The sequence below is a fragment of the Musca autumnalis genome, unplaced genomic scaffold (genome assembly GCF_047663935.1).
Source record: "Musca autumnalis isolate F117 unplaced genomic scaffold, ASM4766393v1 scaffold_3, whole genome shotgun sequence".
Lineage (NCBI taxonomy): Eukaryota > Metazoa > Arthropoda > Insecta > Diptera > Muscidae > Musca > Musca autumnalis.
The window spans coordinates 178092600-178112814 of record NW_027411866.1 but is presented as its reverse complement, the minus strand read 5'-3'; the positions used below and the strand labels follow the sequence as shown (position 1 = coordinate 178112814).

General features: G+C 36.7%; 1 protein-coding gene across 2 annotated transcripts in view; it reads left to right on the top strand.

The window, feature by feature from the left end:
• Positions 1-18830, top strand: part of LOC141398544 (alanine aminotransferase 1) — a 50706-nt gene extending 31876 nt beyond the window's left edge. For both annotated transcript variants that reach the window (XM_073975908.1, XM_073975907.1), the window contains exons 3-7: positions 9985-10074; positions 16876-17135; positions 17210-17774; positions 18002-18260; positions 18334-18830. In XM_073975908.1, the coding sequence (XP_073832009.1) occupies positions 9985-10074; positions 16876-17135; positions 17210-17774; positions 18002-18260; positions 18334-18482 (1323 nt within the window). In that variant the 3' untranslated portion in view covers positions 18483-18830. The remainder of the gene's footprint in view (positions 1-9984; positions 10075-16875; positions 17136-17209; positions 17775-18001; positions 18261-18333) is intronic.
• Positions 18831-20215: the final 1385 nt, after the last annotated feature.

Genomic DNA, 20215 nt, shown 5'->3' with positions numbered 1-20215 from the left:
GAAATAAAATAACAGAATTCAAATTTATACTAGATTTCCCAAACGATGAGCTTGGTTCAGAGATTCACACATAATTTATCGAATATTGGAAAAACGGAACCCCCCAAGTTGAAAGAAGTATCTTGCAGCCATCGGAAGAGATAAATATGATATTGCAGATTAATATAATATATAATTTTGAAAATTACATACAAAATAAAGAAAAATAACATCTGGCGATACAAATCATCTGCGCATTGTATTCTTATTAATTCAACAAAGTACATAATTGTATTGCGAATTTTATTTCTGATTGGCAAAAATCCGGATCCAAAGCATTGGTGCAAGAAGCCATGACGATGAACTGGTGCAAGAAGCCATGACAATGAACTGGTGCAAGAAGCCATGACAATGAACCGGTGCAAGATGCTATGACAATGAACTGGTGCAAGATTCTATGACGATGAACTGGTGCAAGATGCTATGACAATGAACTGGTGCAAAATGCTATGACAATGAATTCGTGAAATCATGTGTCACTCCCTTGTAAATGTCATCGGTGATTCACCTAAATTTTCACCTATGACATGTCACTTGCACCTATGATTCAACTCATGATTTGTCATCGAACATTTTCCTGGGAACTTAGTTAAGGCGCACCCTACAAGCAGTGCATTGTCCCAATTTGAACTTCTATACTTCAATAATGGTAAAACCTACGAAAATACCATAAAGATCAATCTTGTAGAGAATTTTGATAACTACAACATTTTCGTTAGTCCCATTATGATAGGACTTGCGGTTTCTAAGAAAAATCGTGAAAACATAAACAACCCCTAAAAATGTCAACTTGAAACGCGATTTATTTAAAAGCGCTCCGGTTTTTTTTTCTCAACTATGAACATTGTAGTTTCAGAATCTGCAAAAACTTCCCTGGTGCAAGCACCTTCCATTTAAATTTGTTTCAAAAGCACCGTGTATATAGTCTGGTAATATCGCAGCTTTGGGGATGTAGGTCACATTTACCTCTTCCCATAGACCAGATATCTACAAAAACCCAAAAGGGTCTTACAAATCTTAATTATGGAAGTAGGATTTCATTATGAACAAATTGTCCCTTATAGGCTACACAAAAAATATCGCTCAATGTATTTTCTACCTCCATAATAGGTTACTAGTTGGTTATTGTTTTACATTGGAGGTGATAATTAACTATATAAAAATTCAGACTCTATGTTAACCACTTTAATGCTTCCTTCTTTATATCCTTGATTTTTTTTTTGTTGACTTTTAATAGTTAATTGTTATGCATGGACACAATGTGTATTCAATACCATACGAAACACTCATGTAGACCGTCTATTATATAATAAGTATGTTTTACAGTCCTCTTTTTTAAACAAGAATGATTGATTGTCACCGTAAAGATAACTACTTGTCCCCCCCAAAGTATCAGCAACAATATGTACGTCATCCACTCACTCAATTTTCAAATATGTTTAGTTTGATTCCTCTATTGCTATTTTGTTTTATAACTTGTAAGCGGAAAAGTTTATTGAAACAGCTTCAGTTGTCACGCAGACAATATTGCAGAAGTTTTATTTTATTGTTGTTATCCCCTCCCCCGTTACAACAAGATTTTTACAATTTTTATATCAACGAGACATGTGAAAAAAAAACGGCGCAATCTGTTTCTTTTCTATTATATACCCCACTACTCTGCTGTCTGCCACCATCAACGTTATCAATGTTGACTACTATTGAATGAAAATGATGACTGGAAGTAATATGTGCACGTAGCACAGAGAATCACATCCTACGCGAGGCGAGACAATAAAGATGAGGAAGTGGTTCATCGTCGTTATGGGTATGTACCACACCACCAGCACCACCCGGCTTTGTTGTTGAACTACGACAACAAAATAAACAATATACTCTTCTATTGGAATGATATGGTTCTGCGCACATTGCATATGTTAAGCTCTCACTGTGACACTCCTCCAAAAATGTACAGAGAATAAGTCAAAGTTGAAGTTATTCACTCTCAGAATGTTTGCGTATTTTTTGTGCATTTTTTGAGCATGACGTTTGTTTTTTATTCTTTTTTTTTGGTAATGAAATATTACTAAAATTGCATTTTGCGCTATAGTCTGTTGTTTGGCATTGAATAGACATACAGTAACTACAACAAAATGTGGAACATATGGTGTGTGAATGTATAATAATGAATATAGAACTGATTACAGTGGCTCAAGAAACTCAATCAAAATATGTGATAAATAAAAGGGTATAAAGGGAAGTGTACAAAGATCCCTCTGATGGCACGGATTAACGTTAACCGATCGCAATAAAATTCCATGTATAAGGTTTTTGGATGATATGGAAAAAATTAGGCTTTCAAAAAAATGTTGTCATTTGTTTTCTGGACCGCCCTAATGTATATAGCGACGGAAATCTATTCACGGTGCGCCTGAACTAAATTTAAATGAAAGGTACTTACACTTATATGGGTGCCACCGTGGTGCAATTGCACCAATGGCCCGCCTTGCACACAGAAGGTCGTGGGTTCGATTCCCCGGCCAGGCAACATCAAATTTTCAATGGTGGTAAAATACCCCTCAGTAATGTTTGCGACATTTCCTGAGTTTTTCAGCCATGTAAAACTTCTCTACAAGTGGTGTCTTAGGGCACGCCGTTCGGACTCGGCGATAAACTGTAGGTCCCATATCATTGAGCTAATATGAATCGGGGTGCATTCATTGATATGAGAGAAGTCTTCTTGTCCCGCCTGGGATGTTTGTGGAACAATTATTATTATATACTTACACCTGGGAAGTTTTTGCGGATTCTGAAACTACAATGTTTATAGATGAAAAAAAAATCAAATTGTATTCGTAAGCCATTATTTTACCGTTCAGCATTAGAAAAAAGAAAAATTAGTCTCAAATTAGTGATTTTGTTTGAGAGACTTTTAAGGAAAATTTGTTCTAAACGATCCCACAGTTAAATGTGGCGGCATTATATGTGTAATTTTATTTTAAGTATCTGCTAGTAAAACACAATTGTGACGTAGCAGTTTCTTTTTTCATGGTTATTGTGTTGTCTCTTTGACTTTTGTCGAATGCAATGGTTGTTTGGTTCATTTTCTTTGTTGGCAACAAAATGCCTTGTCTGACTTATTGTCTGTCTGGTTATCCATAACAAACATACTTAAATACTTCAACATGTGTAGACATTTGAAATTCGCATAGATTCATTTATAAAGTGAACAAATCAAATCATTCCAGAGGTCCATGTTTGACCTCTAGAATTTTGAAAGTCTGCATGAGCCGTTATAGAAGCATAGCCGCAACAATTTAATTCTTTCAAATCCCAAGGTTTTTATTAATGATATGATATATGAAAGTCACTTATCTGTGGAGACATTATGGCATATAATTTCAATTTTATTTTATTAAATAATTTTATTATGCACTCGTTAAGTTTATTTGTTAAATGTACCCACAATAGACTAAATTTTGAGATATTTGGGAGTCTTAGTGCTATTCTTATTTAAAAATTTGATTGACATTAACATCCAAACATTTGCAAAAAAAGTACTATGTACTCTTCACCTTCATTTAATGTCAAACGTTTCTGTTGCTTCAAAAAGTATTTCGCCACGATTTTGGATTTGGAAAATATTTTCCGCGATTTTAATTATTGAAAAAAATCTGTTATGGATGTTTCTCTTCTGTCTTTCAAAGATAGTCCATATCTGCATTAGGCAATTTTCCTGACAATAGCCGCAAGAAAAATTGCCTAATGTAGATATGGACTTACGACAATATGGAAGACAGTTGTCTAGATTGAAAATTATGGCTTCGGTTCGTAATCTGGTCGTTTCTCTGGGATGCCTTGCAAGGATCAGCTAGATCTTTATTCAACCATACCGATGAGATCTCTTCTCAGGGTAGGGGATTGGACAAGAGTCCTCATAGTATCTCAGGATAGTCTTGCTCAGGACATTTACAGTTCCCTCGACCAACTTTGCTGAAAGCAAACCTTTGGCATTACCCAGTTCGAAGTCGTATGGGGATTTGAACTTCTCCCAGTTTGTTCTCCTGGGATTCCTGTACGATTTCTGTCTCTCCTTTGTTTTAGGGATGGTGAAGAATATCATCTTGTGATCTGAGAAAGAGCACTCTTACGATACCCACCAGTCCCTAACATCGTAGTCGCCCGTATTTCTAAGTATTATGTCAATGACTTTCCCTCTAACCCTATTTTGGAAAGTCGGTGTGGTACCCCTATTACAACTTCTTTAGAATAAATTTGAAAATGGTGTTAGTATCGCTATTTCCCTAAAGGTAGTAATGAGCATTTGCGTCACATCCAAGGATAACGTAGCATATGCTCCCCATTTCTTCCATCAGTTCCTCCACTATGTCGTTAGGTGGGTAGGGATCTTCATAAGGCATGTACACAGAGGCCATTATGATGGTTTAATGTGACCTCTGTCCATCCTTATGTCCGTAATGTATCCTCTGCTGAAATTGGAATTTTAGTCTCTTTTTTGCAACCACACATATTCTCACATTGCCTCCGTTCGAGGCAGCAACAATGCAGTGTAGTTGTTATTGCTCAATGCGGCATCCTTATTGTTATACAAGTAAGGTTCCTAGATCAGACCGATATCTATATTTGATGTCGAGAGAGTTAGAAGGAGTCTGGCAGCAGCAGTTCTACGATGATGCAAATTAATCTGTACCACACTGAGCTGTTGCTGCTTACCTCCTACTGGTCAATCCCACTGCAGCAGGTTCTTTCGTACCGGATTGACCGGAACCCATAGTCCTTCGGCCTGCGGCTGCCAACCCAGCCTCAAACCTATGCTTCGATGTGGGCTTCATGCTGCTTCAACAACAACAACAACCTCCTACTGGTGCCAGAATGCCGCCATGAGAACAGCGACAGGTGCCTCCTCAAATCTTCAGGGGACCACCTACATGAGGAGGCAAACATTCTTCCTGTAAAGCAACACAATGAGATGCTTTCGTTGCAGTACCTGCTTGGATGTTGTCGTATGAGCCATCCCAATCACCATCTTGTGGGTGGGCCCGTCCCATTCAGGGAGATCAGGAAGGATATCCATGCTCTAGAGGGAGAGGTCCAACGATACAGGAGAGAACCCCTAGATCAACAAGCATATCAAGCAGGATTGAATAGCATTCACCCTGACGCAGTTGCCAAGACCTTAAGCAATTATAGTGTGAATAAAGTACTCGGAGTACATCCTTCATCTATCGCAGCTGAGGAGCGTTAGCTGCCACGACAAACCAGGGTAGTTTTGGCTCAACTACGCCTGGGATATTGCAGTCGCCTAAATTCGTATTGGGCGGAAATCGATCGCGCCGTGTAAGACATATGCCCAGTATGCGGCATGGGCCCGCAGGACACACAACACATTTTTAACTGCCCCGCCAAACCTACCCATCTAACTCCTGTGGATCTGTGGCTACATCCCATCGAAGCAGCCACTTTTCTGGAACTGGAGATAGACTCAGAGCCAGATTGAACAGAGGAACGAACATATAAACATAACAAAAACACTGTTACAACAACAACAACAACTGGTGTTTTGGAGGAATTTTGAAGCACATCCTTTCTAATCCAAAATTAAGCACGCCCTCTCGACTGCGGAGATATGCCTCCTCACTATTATCGGTTACGAATTCTATAACCAGACCGCAGTTCTTCCGAAAGGAACTAAGAATTCTCCAGTTTTCCATCCGAAGACTGTCGTTCTGCTTGTCGAATAACGTAAGTATTTTTTCCAGCTCCATATATGGAGGAGGAACCCATGCCGAAGTGATGATCATCCCACACGGAATCTCGGCAACGCCAACTGCCGCCAGCCTGCCCCCTCCCAAAGGGGATATAGGCCATCAATTGTGGGCTTAATGAAATCAACTAACTCCTTATTCTCACAACTGATAACCTTCACGCCCTTGTAGAGGGCCGACTGACCGAACTTTAACCTGCTTCGATCCACCTCGTCTAAGATGAGTATGTTTCTGAATCCGGATCTTAGTTGTGCCATTGCCGGAGGATGTTGCTTAAGGGCTTAGTTGCATCTGTAGCCATTTATGGCTTCTTAGAGCGCCTGTTAATGCAAAATCTTCAGTGAGTTCACTATCAACAGCCAGATGAGGTCCAATAACACGATAACACCTGAAGTCCTTACAGACTGACGTCTAGATGGCGAATCTTCAAAAATAACATGTTAGTAAGGTCGAATCGGCTAACAACAGCTACCGTCTAGTCAACTGGTACTGTCTAATCAACAACACATTATGCCGCGTTCGACAGCATCCTGGCCTCCTCATAAAGATTATTCACATTTGTGATTTAGATGCAAGCCGTAGCAAATCGGAGAGCATTATTTTGGGACGTTTGCAGAATTCTTCATTGTGTGTCGGTCAGGTAGGAAGTTCAGACCGGGGCAAGATAATTGAAGACAGAGCGACCAATGGCTATCACTGGCTAATGCTTTTATAGCTTTATTCCTGGATTTCTCTTTTTGGTGGGTGGCGTGCTAAGCGAAGTGTGTGGCGTCTGTCATTGATGAAAATATCAAAGTGTATTTTGACACAGTAGGCTTTGACGAAGATAACTGTAAATTGCGCTCCCGGAAGAAATTTGTGCCGGCTAATGCTTTTATGAATTTCTTCGCTTTCTGGTTGATGTGGGTGGCGTGCGAAGAGAAGTGAAAAAATTGTTGGATTATGACGAGTTGGTTTACGTCTTTCATCGACAAAAATATCAAGGTGGGTTTAGACACTGTAAACTTTGACGAAGATAATTTTAGATTGCGCTCCCGGAAGAAATTTGTGATGGTGGCTAAATACCTTAACCCGCATACAACACCACCAAAACATCTGCTGATGGAAGGGGCGATTTACAAGACAAATTTAAAAAAAAATTGGGTGACAGTTCTCCTTCTTGCGGAAATTCCCTTTTTAATCATGCGGAACTTCGATTTTTAACCTCGTAATTCAAAGAAATCTTGCCCACCCTTTGGGTACTTAGCAATCTAACGCTTGACATCATTAGGAAGAGTGGAATTGTTTGTCAGAAATCCGCATGGAATGGTTGACCATATCCAATTGCTGCCACAATATTCCGTTCGGGTGGTCGTCGCTGATATGGTTTCCCTGAAATCATCTTAATGTGATGCAACGTGGAAATGCCATTTCAGAGATGTAAGTAACAGGGAGTCTAAAACTTTTGCTACAGGTGAATGAAGGGAGATCAGACGGTACAATTCTCCATTGGTAGCGGATTTGTTTGGCTTTAGAATGGAAATTATATGAGCCACCTTCCAAATATTCGGAAAATTACTGTTCCAAGTCTTAAACCATTCCAGTAGATTAAAAAATTTGCTTCCAACTTCTTTAACATTACAATGGAATTTTGCATGGTTGGACTTTAAGACAATTATCTCAATTTCACTGAATATGTAGGAGAATGTCTGCAAAGTACACTTAAGTGATTTTCATCTAAGGAATACAGCTCGCCTGGACTTGTTCTGCAAGGATGAATGCTAAAAAAGTTAGCGGCAGAACTTTGCTGCACACAATTTGGCATCTGAATGGACAATAATGTCATTGAAGGGGAATGTGTTCTTCTCAGGGGTGTCAACTTGGTGGTTTTCCCGCTACTTGTGGTGATTTTTGACGTACAAAAACCACTGTTTCAGCAGGAATGTCAACTGTTTTAAGGTAAAAATCGCTACAGACCTATGGTGCGTATGTGGCTGTAGCGATTTTTACCTCGGAACAGTTGGCATCCCTGGTTCTTCTAGCCAAAATTTTACAATAAGTCTTGTCTACCCTTTAAAGGTATCACAACCTATCATCCTTAACACATTTTCAGGCAGGCGATCAAGTCAGTTCACTATCCCAATTATAACTTTTATATCTCAAAAATAGTAAAACCTAGGAAAAAACGTAGAAGTCAATCGTGTAGAAAATTTTCACACAATTCCACGGCAGCGGGTTCTTTCGAACCGGATTGACCCGAAACCATTGTGTTTCGACCAGCTGCAGGCAACCCAGCATCAAACCTATGCTTCTACCTAGGTTTCATGCTGCTATAACAACAACAGCTAAATCATTTTCTCTATTCCCATTTCGATAGGACTTTCCGTTTTCAAGCAAAATCCTGAAAACTTAGAAAATCTTAAAAATGTGACTGACCTTTGACCGGGATTTATTTTTCAAATCTATGAACATTGTAGCTTCAGGATCCTCATTTAACGTTAGCTAAGACGCACCGTGTCGATCCTTTTAATTCTATTTAATTGAGAATTTCATTGCGTGATACGACTTTGAAGCCGATTTTAATAATGTTCCTGTTCATAATTTGTGTTCTGCAATGAGTTTAATATGCTGAATATACTTTGAGGGTTATAATTTTACCAGAACCTACCACAATCTACAACTTTTACAAATGTTATCTTTCCCTTTATAAAATGTAAAAGATTTACAAGTTTGTGTGTATAGGACCATTGACTAAGTTATTGCCTAGGTTCTAAAAATTATTGTAAAAAAAACTAAAACACTTGAGCCGTATCCAAATTAGATTTAGATCATATTAGTTTTTTATTAAATCAATATTAATAAATTAATTGTTTATTTCACACTTATTAAATAATTATTGCTTCTTATTTGCCCCTATCTACTACTTTCCAAAACAAACAAACAAACCTACTTGTCTGTCATTTGATAAACAATGACAGTAAGCACATTCACGCCTGTTGCTAACGCTTATCATATCTGCATATAAATATTTTACTGTATATAATAAAATAACATATAATATACAACGTTGTGCTATAAATGGGTTATCGTAATTCCGAACGGAACACTGGAAGAACTTGTGGCATTTTGGTTTTTTTTTGCGCAACAATTTTCTCATTTCTCAATGAAATGAGAAAATTACAAAATTGTTCAAACAATATTTGCACTTGTGAATGAAAACAAAAAATAACTGGGCAAATGTAAACAACTTTGCTACATCACTTACTCAACGGGTAATTTAATATTAAAGTGAGTGAGCTATTAAATTACCCATGCCATTCAAAATTATTTACTATTAAAAATGGAAGCTTAACAAACAGATATATTGCTCTTATTTCATTAATGACACGTTCTGTGGATTGACCTTTGTGGCTTAAACTGAATTGCATTTTTTGACCCAACATTCTCAAACTGGATTTGCTATATACATATATATGTATTTTTGAAATCTTTAGCTCTCTAGCCTAGACTTGAAGATCGTAGCAGCATTTAAAAATTGTCCATTGCTTAAAAAAAATTACACCTATTATCCTAATATTGTTCTATTTGGGTACTTAATTTTCTGTATAACGTTTACTCATGTGTTTTGTGTGAAATTATTTTTATTTCGCAAAATAACACAACCACAAACGTATTATTTTACGATTTTTAACATTTTTTTCCCATATTTATTTGTTTTGCCACTATTCATGTGTTCGATCGTTCACATTTTGCAACCATCCGCCTGTGTGGGGTTTCCTATTTAAGGTTGTTTGAAAGTTATTTGTTTAGGTAATTGTCTTTAAAACGATCGCTATTGTTATTGCCGCCGCATTCAATTACAAAAAAACGATGCAATCGTCAATCAATTATCATGAATTTTGCATAAAAATTGATAATTGATATGTATTTTTTAAATGATTAGACGTGCATATAACACGACGATACAAGAAGGTAGAAGTGATACAGATTATATATATACTACATAATACTATTTTTTGGTTTATGGAATGATACCGCTTATATATTTAGTTACAAATTGGATATTAGTTGGATTTTTCGAACAGATTCAGTTTGAAAAAACATAATCTTACCATTAATTTTATATACTACCTTTAAGTTTTAATACAACAAATTTTTAATTCATTTTTGTTTTTATGGAATTTTATATTTTTTCTTTCAGGGTGCGAAAAAACCTTTCGACTATGTTATCCGCGCCAATATTGGTGATTGCCATGCTATGGGACAAAAGCCCATTACCTTCCTCAGACAGGTATGTTTTGATAAAAAAAAAATTGGTACCATTATTAGTCATTATTCATTTTAAACTTCATCCATTTAAACAAAAATTTATTGCATTCGGCAAACACAACCCTCTCTTTTGTACCTCAAGAGATAAATTCTAAAGTGAACTCTCGATGATGTTCTGGAATACATAAGTTGGGAGTTATATTCACACTCAAAACAGCACGTATAAACTTACCGCCAAAAATATCGATACTTTTGGGGTTTATCTTAACGATTAGTGGATGTTACGAACAAATGCTTACGTGTTGCTAATAAATTTCATTTGGATTAAAACGCAAAACTCTTGAACTTTTGCAGAATAGATAACTGAATGAATGGACGGACATAGTACATTTTGGGGGTCACTCCTTTCGATAGTTATCGCGGCCATCAAACAGTTTAATTGGTCACAGAAGGATAGATCGGTCTGTGGTAAGCTATGCGGGGCCAATTTGGTCACCGAATTTATGTGATACGCAATGGAAAAAGATTCAAAATTGTCAGAATGCATCCTAATGTCTTCAGTGGACCATCTACATGAGGAGGCAAAGATTCTTCCAGTACAGCAACACAATGAGATACTTTCTTTGCAGAACTTTCTCGTGTGTTATCGTGAGAGCCATCACAATCACCATCTGGCGGGAAGGCGCGATACACCCAGGCACATCAAAGAGTATTAGAGGAAAAGGTCCAACGATACAATAGAGAGAACCGCTAGATCAACAGGCATATCAAGCAGGTTTAAATAGCATTCACACGAACGCAGTTGCTAAGGCCATAAGCAAATATTGTCACGGTGCGCCTTAACTAATTTTAAATGGAAGGTGCTTACGCCTGGGAAGTTTTTGCAGATTCTGAAACTACAATGCTCATAGATGAGAAATATAAAGAAACAAAAAAAATCGCCGGAGGGATTTTCAAATAAATCGCGATTTAAGTTCACATTTTTAGGGTTTCTTTAGGTTTTCACGATTTTGCTTGGAAACCGCGAGTCCTATGTAAATGGGCCTAAAGAATATGTTGTAGCTGTGAAAATTCTCCATAAGATAGACCTTTACGATATTTTCGTAGATTTTATTACTGTTTTTGACAGATAGAAGTTCAAATTGAGATAATGCACTGACTGTATCGCCTCCTTATAAAACAATGTCATTACTGCAATTTCCCAAATTAAACTTATATATCTTGAAAATGGTACAACCTAGGAAAAAATAAATCATCCAACCCTGTAGAGAAGTTTCACAGCTTTAACATTTTCTTTAGACCCATTTTGACATGACTTGCGGTTTCCAAGCAAAATCTTGAAGACTTAAGATAAAAACCTAAAAAATTGAACTGAACATCTACATATATCTCAAAAATGCTAAAACCTACGAAAAAACCTAAAGGTCAGTCTTGTAAAGAGTTTTCACAGCTACAACATTTTCTTTAGGCTTATTTCGATACGACTTGCGGTTTCCAAGCAAAATCAACCCTAAAATTGTGAATTTTGATCGCGATTTATTTAAAAGTCGCTCCGGCGATTTTTTTTTCTGTTTTTTTTTTTTTTTATTTTTCTTATCTATGAACATTGCTGTTTCAGAATCCAAAAAATCTTCCCATATGTAAGCGTTTTTCATCAAAAGTTAGTTAAGGCGCACTGAGCATGATATTGTTTTATAAGGAGGCGATACAGTCAGTGCTTTGTCTCAATTTGAACTTCTATATCTCAAAAAAGGTAAAACCTGCGAAAATATCATAAAGGTCAATCTCTTGGAGAATTTTCACAGCTACAACATTTTCTTTAGACCCATTTACATAGGACTCGCGGTTTCCAAACAAAATCGTGAAAACCTAAAGAACCCCTAAAAATGTGAACTTAAATCGCGAATTATTAGAAAATCCCTCCGGCGATTTTTTTGTTTCTTGATATTTCTCATCTATGAGCATTGTAGTTACAGAATCTGCAAAAACTTCCCAGGTCTAAGCACCTTCCTTCCATTTAAATTTGGTTAAGGCACACCGTGTTGTGTGAATAAAGTCATCGGAGTGCATATATCGCAGCTGAGGAGCGTCAGCTGCCACAACAACCCAGAGTACGTTCGATATATTGCGGTATCCTTAATACTTATAGGGCAAAGATCGATCGCACCATGTAAAACATCTGTAAAGCATGCGGAATTGGCCCGCACAACACACTGCACGTTTTCACTGCCCTACCAAACCTACTCATCTAACTCCAGTTGATCTGTGATTACATCCCATCGAAGCAGCCACTTTCCAGGAACTGGAGATAGACCCAGAGCCAGAACGAACACACAAACATACAAGAAACACTGTAACAACAACAACGGAAGGATTTTAGAGTTTATATATATTTATCAGGACGCATAGTATTGCCCACGAAAAACATATTGCTGTAAACAGGACCGGTAAAAATGTCAAAACGATTCTTGAGGGAGCCCTTAAGCCAGGGTACATAAGCAGCTTTACCTGTTTACCTTGTCAGAATTGAAGTAAGCAAGCAAGGCAAGCAGGCTAGGATGCTTATGTACCAAGGCCTTTAAACTGCCTTAAGCCAATATTTTGAATTGGAAATTGTTCCATACGTTCCACTACCAATTTTTTGTCAATTATTGTTGTAGTATGTGTAAATTTTTTAAAAGGATAACCAGACCTATGCTCCCCATCTCATCCAACAGCTTCTGCTTGACCTTGCTTGGTCGACATGTAAAACGAAGACCAGATTAAAGGTCTGTTGAAGGCTTCATTCCTTTGTACCATGGTGAGTCACCTCTGCTATAAATTTAGGTTCTAATTAGCAACTATACTCGTTGTCACCTAGTCCCCATTTGAGGCGCAGAACACAGTATAAATATTTCCGCTTACGTCATTCACCTTAATTATACCCTCAGCCTTTAGGCTAAAGAGGGTATATGGTAATATTCAAAAATGTTTTACAATCGTTGATGTTGAGGTTCACCATTTAATAAGTCGCGAACTGTTAATATATTTTATACAATATGAATATATTTATATTAATTGAAGTGTTTTAGCCGGGGTCGCATAAAATGAACCATAACAAATAATTTATGTGGAAGCTGTGTTCGTGGTAATATTAAAAAATGGGTAAAAATGTGTTGAAGTTTACAAGTTTTTTTGTGTTCTTTCTTGATTTCTGGTCAAACCACGGAAAATTCAGACCTAAGCTCAAAGAAAGAATTGAAGAATACCCCTTGGGCAACATGGTTCTAATGTATGACTTTTCGATATATACACTGCATCCCCCTAAAATTGATGCTGACTTTTTGAAGTTTTGAAATCTGGGTTTTTTGAACTTTTCTTATAATTGGAGGGCGCAACCAGATAATTACCCAAACTATTTATTGGATTGTAGAACTCGTGATTCCACGTCGTTTGATGTATATCTCATGAGTGTGCTTCATACAGCTCCCTAGTAATAGGAGTCCAAAGTCGAAATTTTAGTGCGTAAATTTTCTTCAAAAACCTATTTTTTGGCTTCAAAATTTACACCTGTGAATCAGGTACCCTTGAACCCCGCGTGATTTTAGTTTTTTTACGCGACGGATCTAATGAACCCTTCCGCTTTCAAATCTATCTACTAAAACCGCTGATATAGATACCCTGAAAATAGGAAAATAAGCAAAATTTTATTTTGACTAATCCGCATACTAAACCGCGATTTCCCTTAAAATTTTTTACATAAATGGAATCCTTTATACGCGATTATAATATTTGTCAAAAAGGTGTGTCATAAATTACAGAGATTCGGGAGTAGTATTCGTATTTAACCAAAAAAAGAATCAGGTAGCACATCCGCGGTTCTTGACCAATATGTATAAAATTTGTCTTATTGACGTATTTTTAACAGGGGGTCACTGAAATCGGATGCGCCTTATTATCATATGAATATCGCGTTATTTGTACCCACATGAAGCATTTTGGTGTAGTAAGATGCAACTGATGGCGCACTTTGGTCGCTGAATGAAACATGGAAAAATGCAAACATATTGACAGAGATGCACTCGCTCTATGCGAAAAGCACATGCGCCTCAACTGATTTTAACTATTTCGCGCGTTACACAGTTTTTAACTTTTATGTTTTTTCTTTGATTGTAACATCAATATCATTCTTTATTTCTTAATTCTATTGCTTATCACACTAATCAAATATACTTTCACGATGATAAACTATTTTCCTTGAAGAGGTTTTAGCAAAATAATTCAGGTTTTGTTTGGAAATTTAGCGAAATAGTAGAATAACTCCTAAAAAATGTTCTCAAATTTTTCGTATTAAACAAAAAAATATATTCTTGAAATAATTTTCCAACAATAAACTTTTGTCTTTTGTTGTAGCTGCAATATGCAATTTAAAATCCTAATCCACAAAACTTTGGTCTCACATTTTTCTGGTCATTCTCTAGATTCTGGATGTGTTTTTAATTTATTTTTTAGAGATTTGTATGGACTCTGAGTTAGAATAAATAAAATTTACTCCAAGATTCCTTCATTATTTTTTGATTTTCCGCGAAAATGAAAATAAGTTTAGCAAATATTTTGGCGTTTACGGATAGATATTAAATGGTGTTACCGATTTATATATACATTTTGGTATTACAACACAAAGGGAATTTTTAAATATTTTTTCTTTATAAGGGAATAAAACCCCCCATAACTTTTGGGCGCAGCATCCAATTTTGTGAACGCGAACAGATTTGAAACCACGATTTTTTTCTTAACCCATGTACCAAAAATCATGAATGTGCTTGTAAAAAATATTTTTAATTTTTTTTCGATGGAATTGTAAAGGAAATTTGAAATTTACCATATACACTTTGATACGCCCAAAAATGTGCCTCGTCGAAATAATGGTTTTAGACCCCAAGTATGTTTGTACGATATCCGTTTGAGACAATATTGAGTAGATCTAGAAATGTCCGTCAGTCTGTCTGTCTGAAATTGAAATAAGTGCAATTTGAAATAAGTGCAGTTTAGTGACACCTCACGAACCGTTATGAAATTTTTTGTAACAGGATGCTCGTGCGGCCCCCGTTACGTCATTGTAATTTTTTTCGAGGGCAAGTCCATAGTTCCCGAGATAAGGCGCATAACCTCAAAAAAGCGCTGCACTACGGTGGCCAAATATAAAAGGAGTTAGCGTTGACAGATGAATTTTGGTATAAATACCTATAGTTCACTGGCAATGTCGAGAGCAAAAAATTGGGAAGGTCGGTTAACGTTTTGGGACAGTCCCCATGCAACGGTACTTCTTAATTTTTCGGTATTTTGAATATTTTAGCTAAACCAACCAAATTGGTTGAATTTTGAGATGCAGGGTTTTCACTTTACAAAAAACTTTTCCAATAAAAATTATGGACATAGGTCCACGTTTTGATATAGACCTCATATAACCATACCTCCCGATTTTCGGAATTTTGAAGATTTTACATATGTTTCACGCCCAAATACGCCGAAATTTTGCATTGAGGGGTTCCCAATGGACCAAAAAACTTTTCTGATAAAAATTATGTACATAGGTCCACGTTTTGATATAGCTCCAATAGAACGGTATCGCCCGATTTTCGGTATTTTCAAGGTTTTAGGTTTTTTAACATTAAACAACCAATGTAGCTGATATTTGGTATTTAGTCTTCGCCAGGTCTTGCGAAATATTTTTACAGAGAATTGTTGGTATAGGTTCACGTTTTGATATAACCCCCGTGGAACGGTACCGCCGTTCGGGTTTTTGTACCCTCAGCATTTATGCTAACCAGGGTATATACATTTTCATACGGGCAAAATGTGCCTCATCGAAATAATGGTTTTAGACCCTAAGTATGTTTGGACGAAATATGTCCGTCCGTCTGTCAGTATGGCTGGCTGTAGCGCACAATAACTCTCGAACGGATAAACCGATTCGGTTCAAAATTTGGCTTTCGTAATATTTTACCCAAACTTAGTTTAAGTTCGAAGATGGGCTATATCGGTCCACTCCTTCCGGTACCTCCCCCACAAAAGATCGAAAATGTTCGGAAAATTTGTGCGTACGATAACTCTTGAAGGGAGTAACCGATACTTTGTCCATCGTGAAATGTGTACCAGACTTAGATAAGGTTTCAATATGGACTCAATCGGTCCACTCCTTCGGGTACCTCCCACACCAAATTTCAGAAAAGTTCAGTTTAGGGCCATATCTCGAATCGCTTTGATTTTTGTTTTAGCAACTTGTATTCACTGCCCTCCATACGACGGTACAAGTTTCATTAGGGGGCAAATCCATACTGCCTGAGAAAATAGCCTGAAAGTTGCAAAAACCCCCTATGACACCGTGTGAGGTGGTTGGAGCGCCCAACATTTTTAAAATCCCCTAAATACATACGTATTTTGGGAAAAAATTGTTCAATATACACAGCCTGAGGGTATATCTCTGTCGGCAAAGCCGACTGATACTTGTTTTATATAAATAATGGTCCTAAACTAGGATGTTGATAACTGAGGACGAGATGGTTTGCAGCAGTTCAGCAGCATTTGTGAAACGTGCAGATTTATCTGCATAAAGTGACGCCCTTGTTGCTGCCATCCAATTCGAGCTTCAGGGGGAGTCGGAAACATATCCTTTCTACTTTAAATAGACATAACTGGGTTCCTTTTTTGTTCGTAAACAAAAAACTGCATTTTCCTTCAAAAATGTCGCTATCATCATAAAGAGATTGTCGCAATCATCATAGATAAATTCCCATCCCAAATAGTTATCCTTTAAATGTTATTGCAACCTTTAATTTTTCAGCTTTTGAATTTGACTTTTGATCCTGAACTGTTGAAATCCCCCAACTATCCTGAAGATGTTAAAGCTCGTGCCAGAACTGTCCTAGAGGGTTGCCAGGGATATTCCGTAGGTTCTTATACCGATTCAGCTGGTATTGAAGTTATTCGTCGTCAAGTTGCAGATTTCATTGCTGCTCGAGATGGTGTACCCTGTGATTGGCATAACATTTTCTTGACAGCTGGTGCTTCGCCTGGTATTAAGAGTGTATTGGCCTTGTTGAGGTAAGGGAAGCTAAATTTATTATATTAAAATGAAAATGAGATAATTTGTATTTTTTTTTCTTTCTATTCCACAGATGTAAAGTTGATGGTAAAGCTCCCGGTATTATGGTACCAATTCCCCAATATCCCTTATATTCGGCCACAATTGCTGAATACGGCATGACCAAAGTTGATTACTATTTGGATGAAGAATCTGGTTGGAGTCTATCTACTGCCGAGTTGCAACGCTCTTATGATGAAGCCAAAAAGACCTGTAATCCACGTGCCATTGTTGTCATTAATCCTGGCAATCCCACTGGCCAAGTTTTGACAAGACAAAATATTGAAGAAATTATTAAATTTGCCCATAAAAACAAATTGGTCATTTTGGCTGATGAAGTGTACCAGGATAATATTTACGATAAGGATTCGAAATTCTTCTCCTTCAAGAAGGTGTTGACTGAAATGGGATCACCCTACAGTGAAATGGAATTGGCTAGTTTTATGTCCACCTCCAAGGGTTATTTGGGTGAATGTGGTATTCGTGGTGGTTATATGGAAATCATAAACATGTGCCCACAGGTTATGGCTATGCTAACGAAATCTATTACCGCCTCATTGTGCGGCACCACTGCTGGTCAAGTGGCTGTTAGTGCATTGGTAAGTTCGGAATGTTTGATATTTTCCGGAGAAGGTCTGAAATGGGTTCATTAAAAAATATAATAATAAAAATAATAATAAATATAAAGGATGAATAGGGTCATTATTATATCTTATCGTTAAAAACCCCCATAATAATGACCCATAGTCTGAGAAGTTGTAAATACAGACCATTAATGAATTATAAATTCACAATAACCTAACAATTTCAAATTTATATAATGTAGGTGAATCCCCCTAAGCCCGGCGAGCCATCTTATGATCAATATATTAAGGAAAGAAGTGGAATTTTGGGTGCTTTAAAGGAACGCGCCGAATTGGTTCATAAAACACTCAGCAGTTTTGAAGGCTACAAAGTAAATAAAGTACAAGGAGCTATGTATGTCTTCCCACAAGTTGTTATTCCACCCAAGGCTGTTGAAGCCGCCAAGGCAAAGGGCTTACCTGCTGATGTTTTCTATGCATCTGAACTTTTAGAATCGACTGGTAACTAAAATTGATCACAATAGAAATATATTGAAATTACCTTATATTACAAAATGTTTTAAATTTCTTCTAGGTATTTGCATTGTTGCTGGCAGTGGTTTTGGCCAAAAACCCGGTACTTATCATTTCCGCAGTACTATTTTGCCACAGACCGATGTATTAAAGGACATGATGAACAAATTCCAAAAATTCCATGCTGAATTTATGCAAAAATACAAATAGATTTTGTACCACCCAACGTAGGCAGGCCCCACTGCTCCTATTATTGCGCCATATGTGTAACATAAAAGTCGATTGTTTGTATGAACATCCAGTTCCAATGGAATTCATAGATTATACCTATTGTTTTATTCTTTTTTGTTTCTTTTGTTTGTCATTCGCATCCTAACCTCCTTCCTCCCTTTTTAATGTGATCGATCGTGTATGCATCTAAACAAAAAAGTGTTTGTTATTTATATATAAAAAAACTATAATATATTTCATAATATATACAAATTGTAATTATTGTATTCTTGTTAAGATATAAAATGCAAGACAAAGAAAAAAATCACTGAAACATAATCAACGATATATTTATTTTTGTTTTATTTATTGAGTTTATTATTATTTTTTTGTAGATTTTGTGGGTATTCTCTCACAGTGGAGAAAAATTTTGTCTTAAGTTGCCCCTTTAAAGGTTTCATCGCTTTTTTTAAATATTAGCAAAAATTATAAAAAATCCTTCAGGGATTTTTTAGGTATATACTTTACTATGTATGTACGCGTACATTATAATTGTTTAATTAAAGCTGACAATAATATTCAATTGTTTTATTGGCATTAGAATATAAAACATTAATTTATAAAACCTAACTTAGAACATCATTCATTATCAAATAAAATTTACAAAAAAAAAAATAATAATAATTTAAAAAAACATTTTTGGTCAATGAATACTTGTTTAGGTGACGTAGGCAGAGCTCCGATTTACTCGCGAGTGAAAATTTGGGGGGAGGTGGTAGTTTTTTGTGAGTCGGATTTTTTTGGTGGGAGTGGAGCTACTTTATTTGGGTGTGGGGTAAGTTTTTGTTTGGCGGTGGGGAAGGGGCAAATTATCCCCCTCAACTTGCTCGAATTCGAAAAGAGTGTCACTCGCGAGTGGAATTCGAGCGAGTATTCGGAGCTCTGGACGTAGGGGATGAATGATACCAAGTAACGGTCTTGACCGGCTTTAACATGGCAAAGCCCAGGACTTATCTTGGTCCCTCATTCATCTCAAGTGGACACTGACCTCCCCGTGGTGTCACCTGGGGAGCTGTCTTTAACGCCCATTAAAGGTAGTGAGCTAACATGTGCCGCGCGTTCAACCATAAGAACGATAAAACTTGGGTTGGGCGTTGGGCTAGTAACTCACCCCGTCAAAACAGGGGTCTAATTATGTGATTCGATATCGAGTTGTTTCGACCTGAGTACTCAAAGTTGGGATGACAACATTCGTTATCGAGTAAAATTATCGAGTAATTGAGCATAAATTTGCGAGTAATTTCTCGAGGCCAAATTACCTATCGTAAACAAATAAAATGAAAGATTTCCTTATTGTCTTTTTGTTTAAAATGTAAAAATTGTTGTTTGTTGTCGTTTTATAAAAGAAAAACGATGTTAGCAAATAATTGGCAGCATTTTTTAGACAATATAACAAGAGAAATTGGGAAAAGTCTTTTGCAGTCGTTTTGAGAAATTGTGATAAATTTAGAATTAAAATGCATGCAATCATTAACCAAAAATTACTTCTGCAGTTGTTAAAAAATAAGCTGAAAAATAAGCATTTCTGGAAAAAGGAAAAAAAATATTTAATATTAATAGCCTTTATTGTATAAGGGAAGTACATTTTAAACATTTCATCCCCCGTTGTTTACCAAGGAAATATTCTCTCAGAGAGGCTAATGCAAAACATCCACCAAACTCTCTCTCATTTA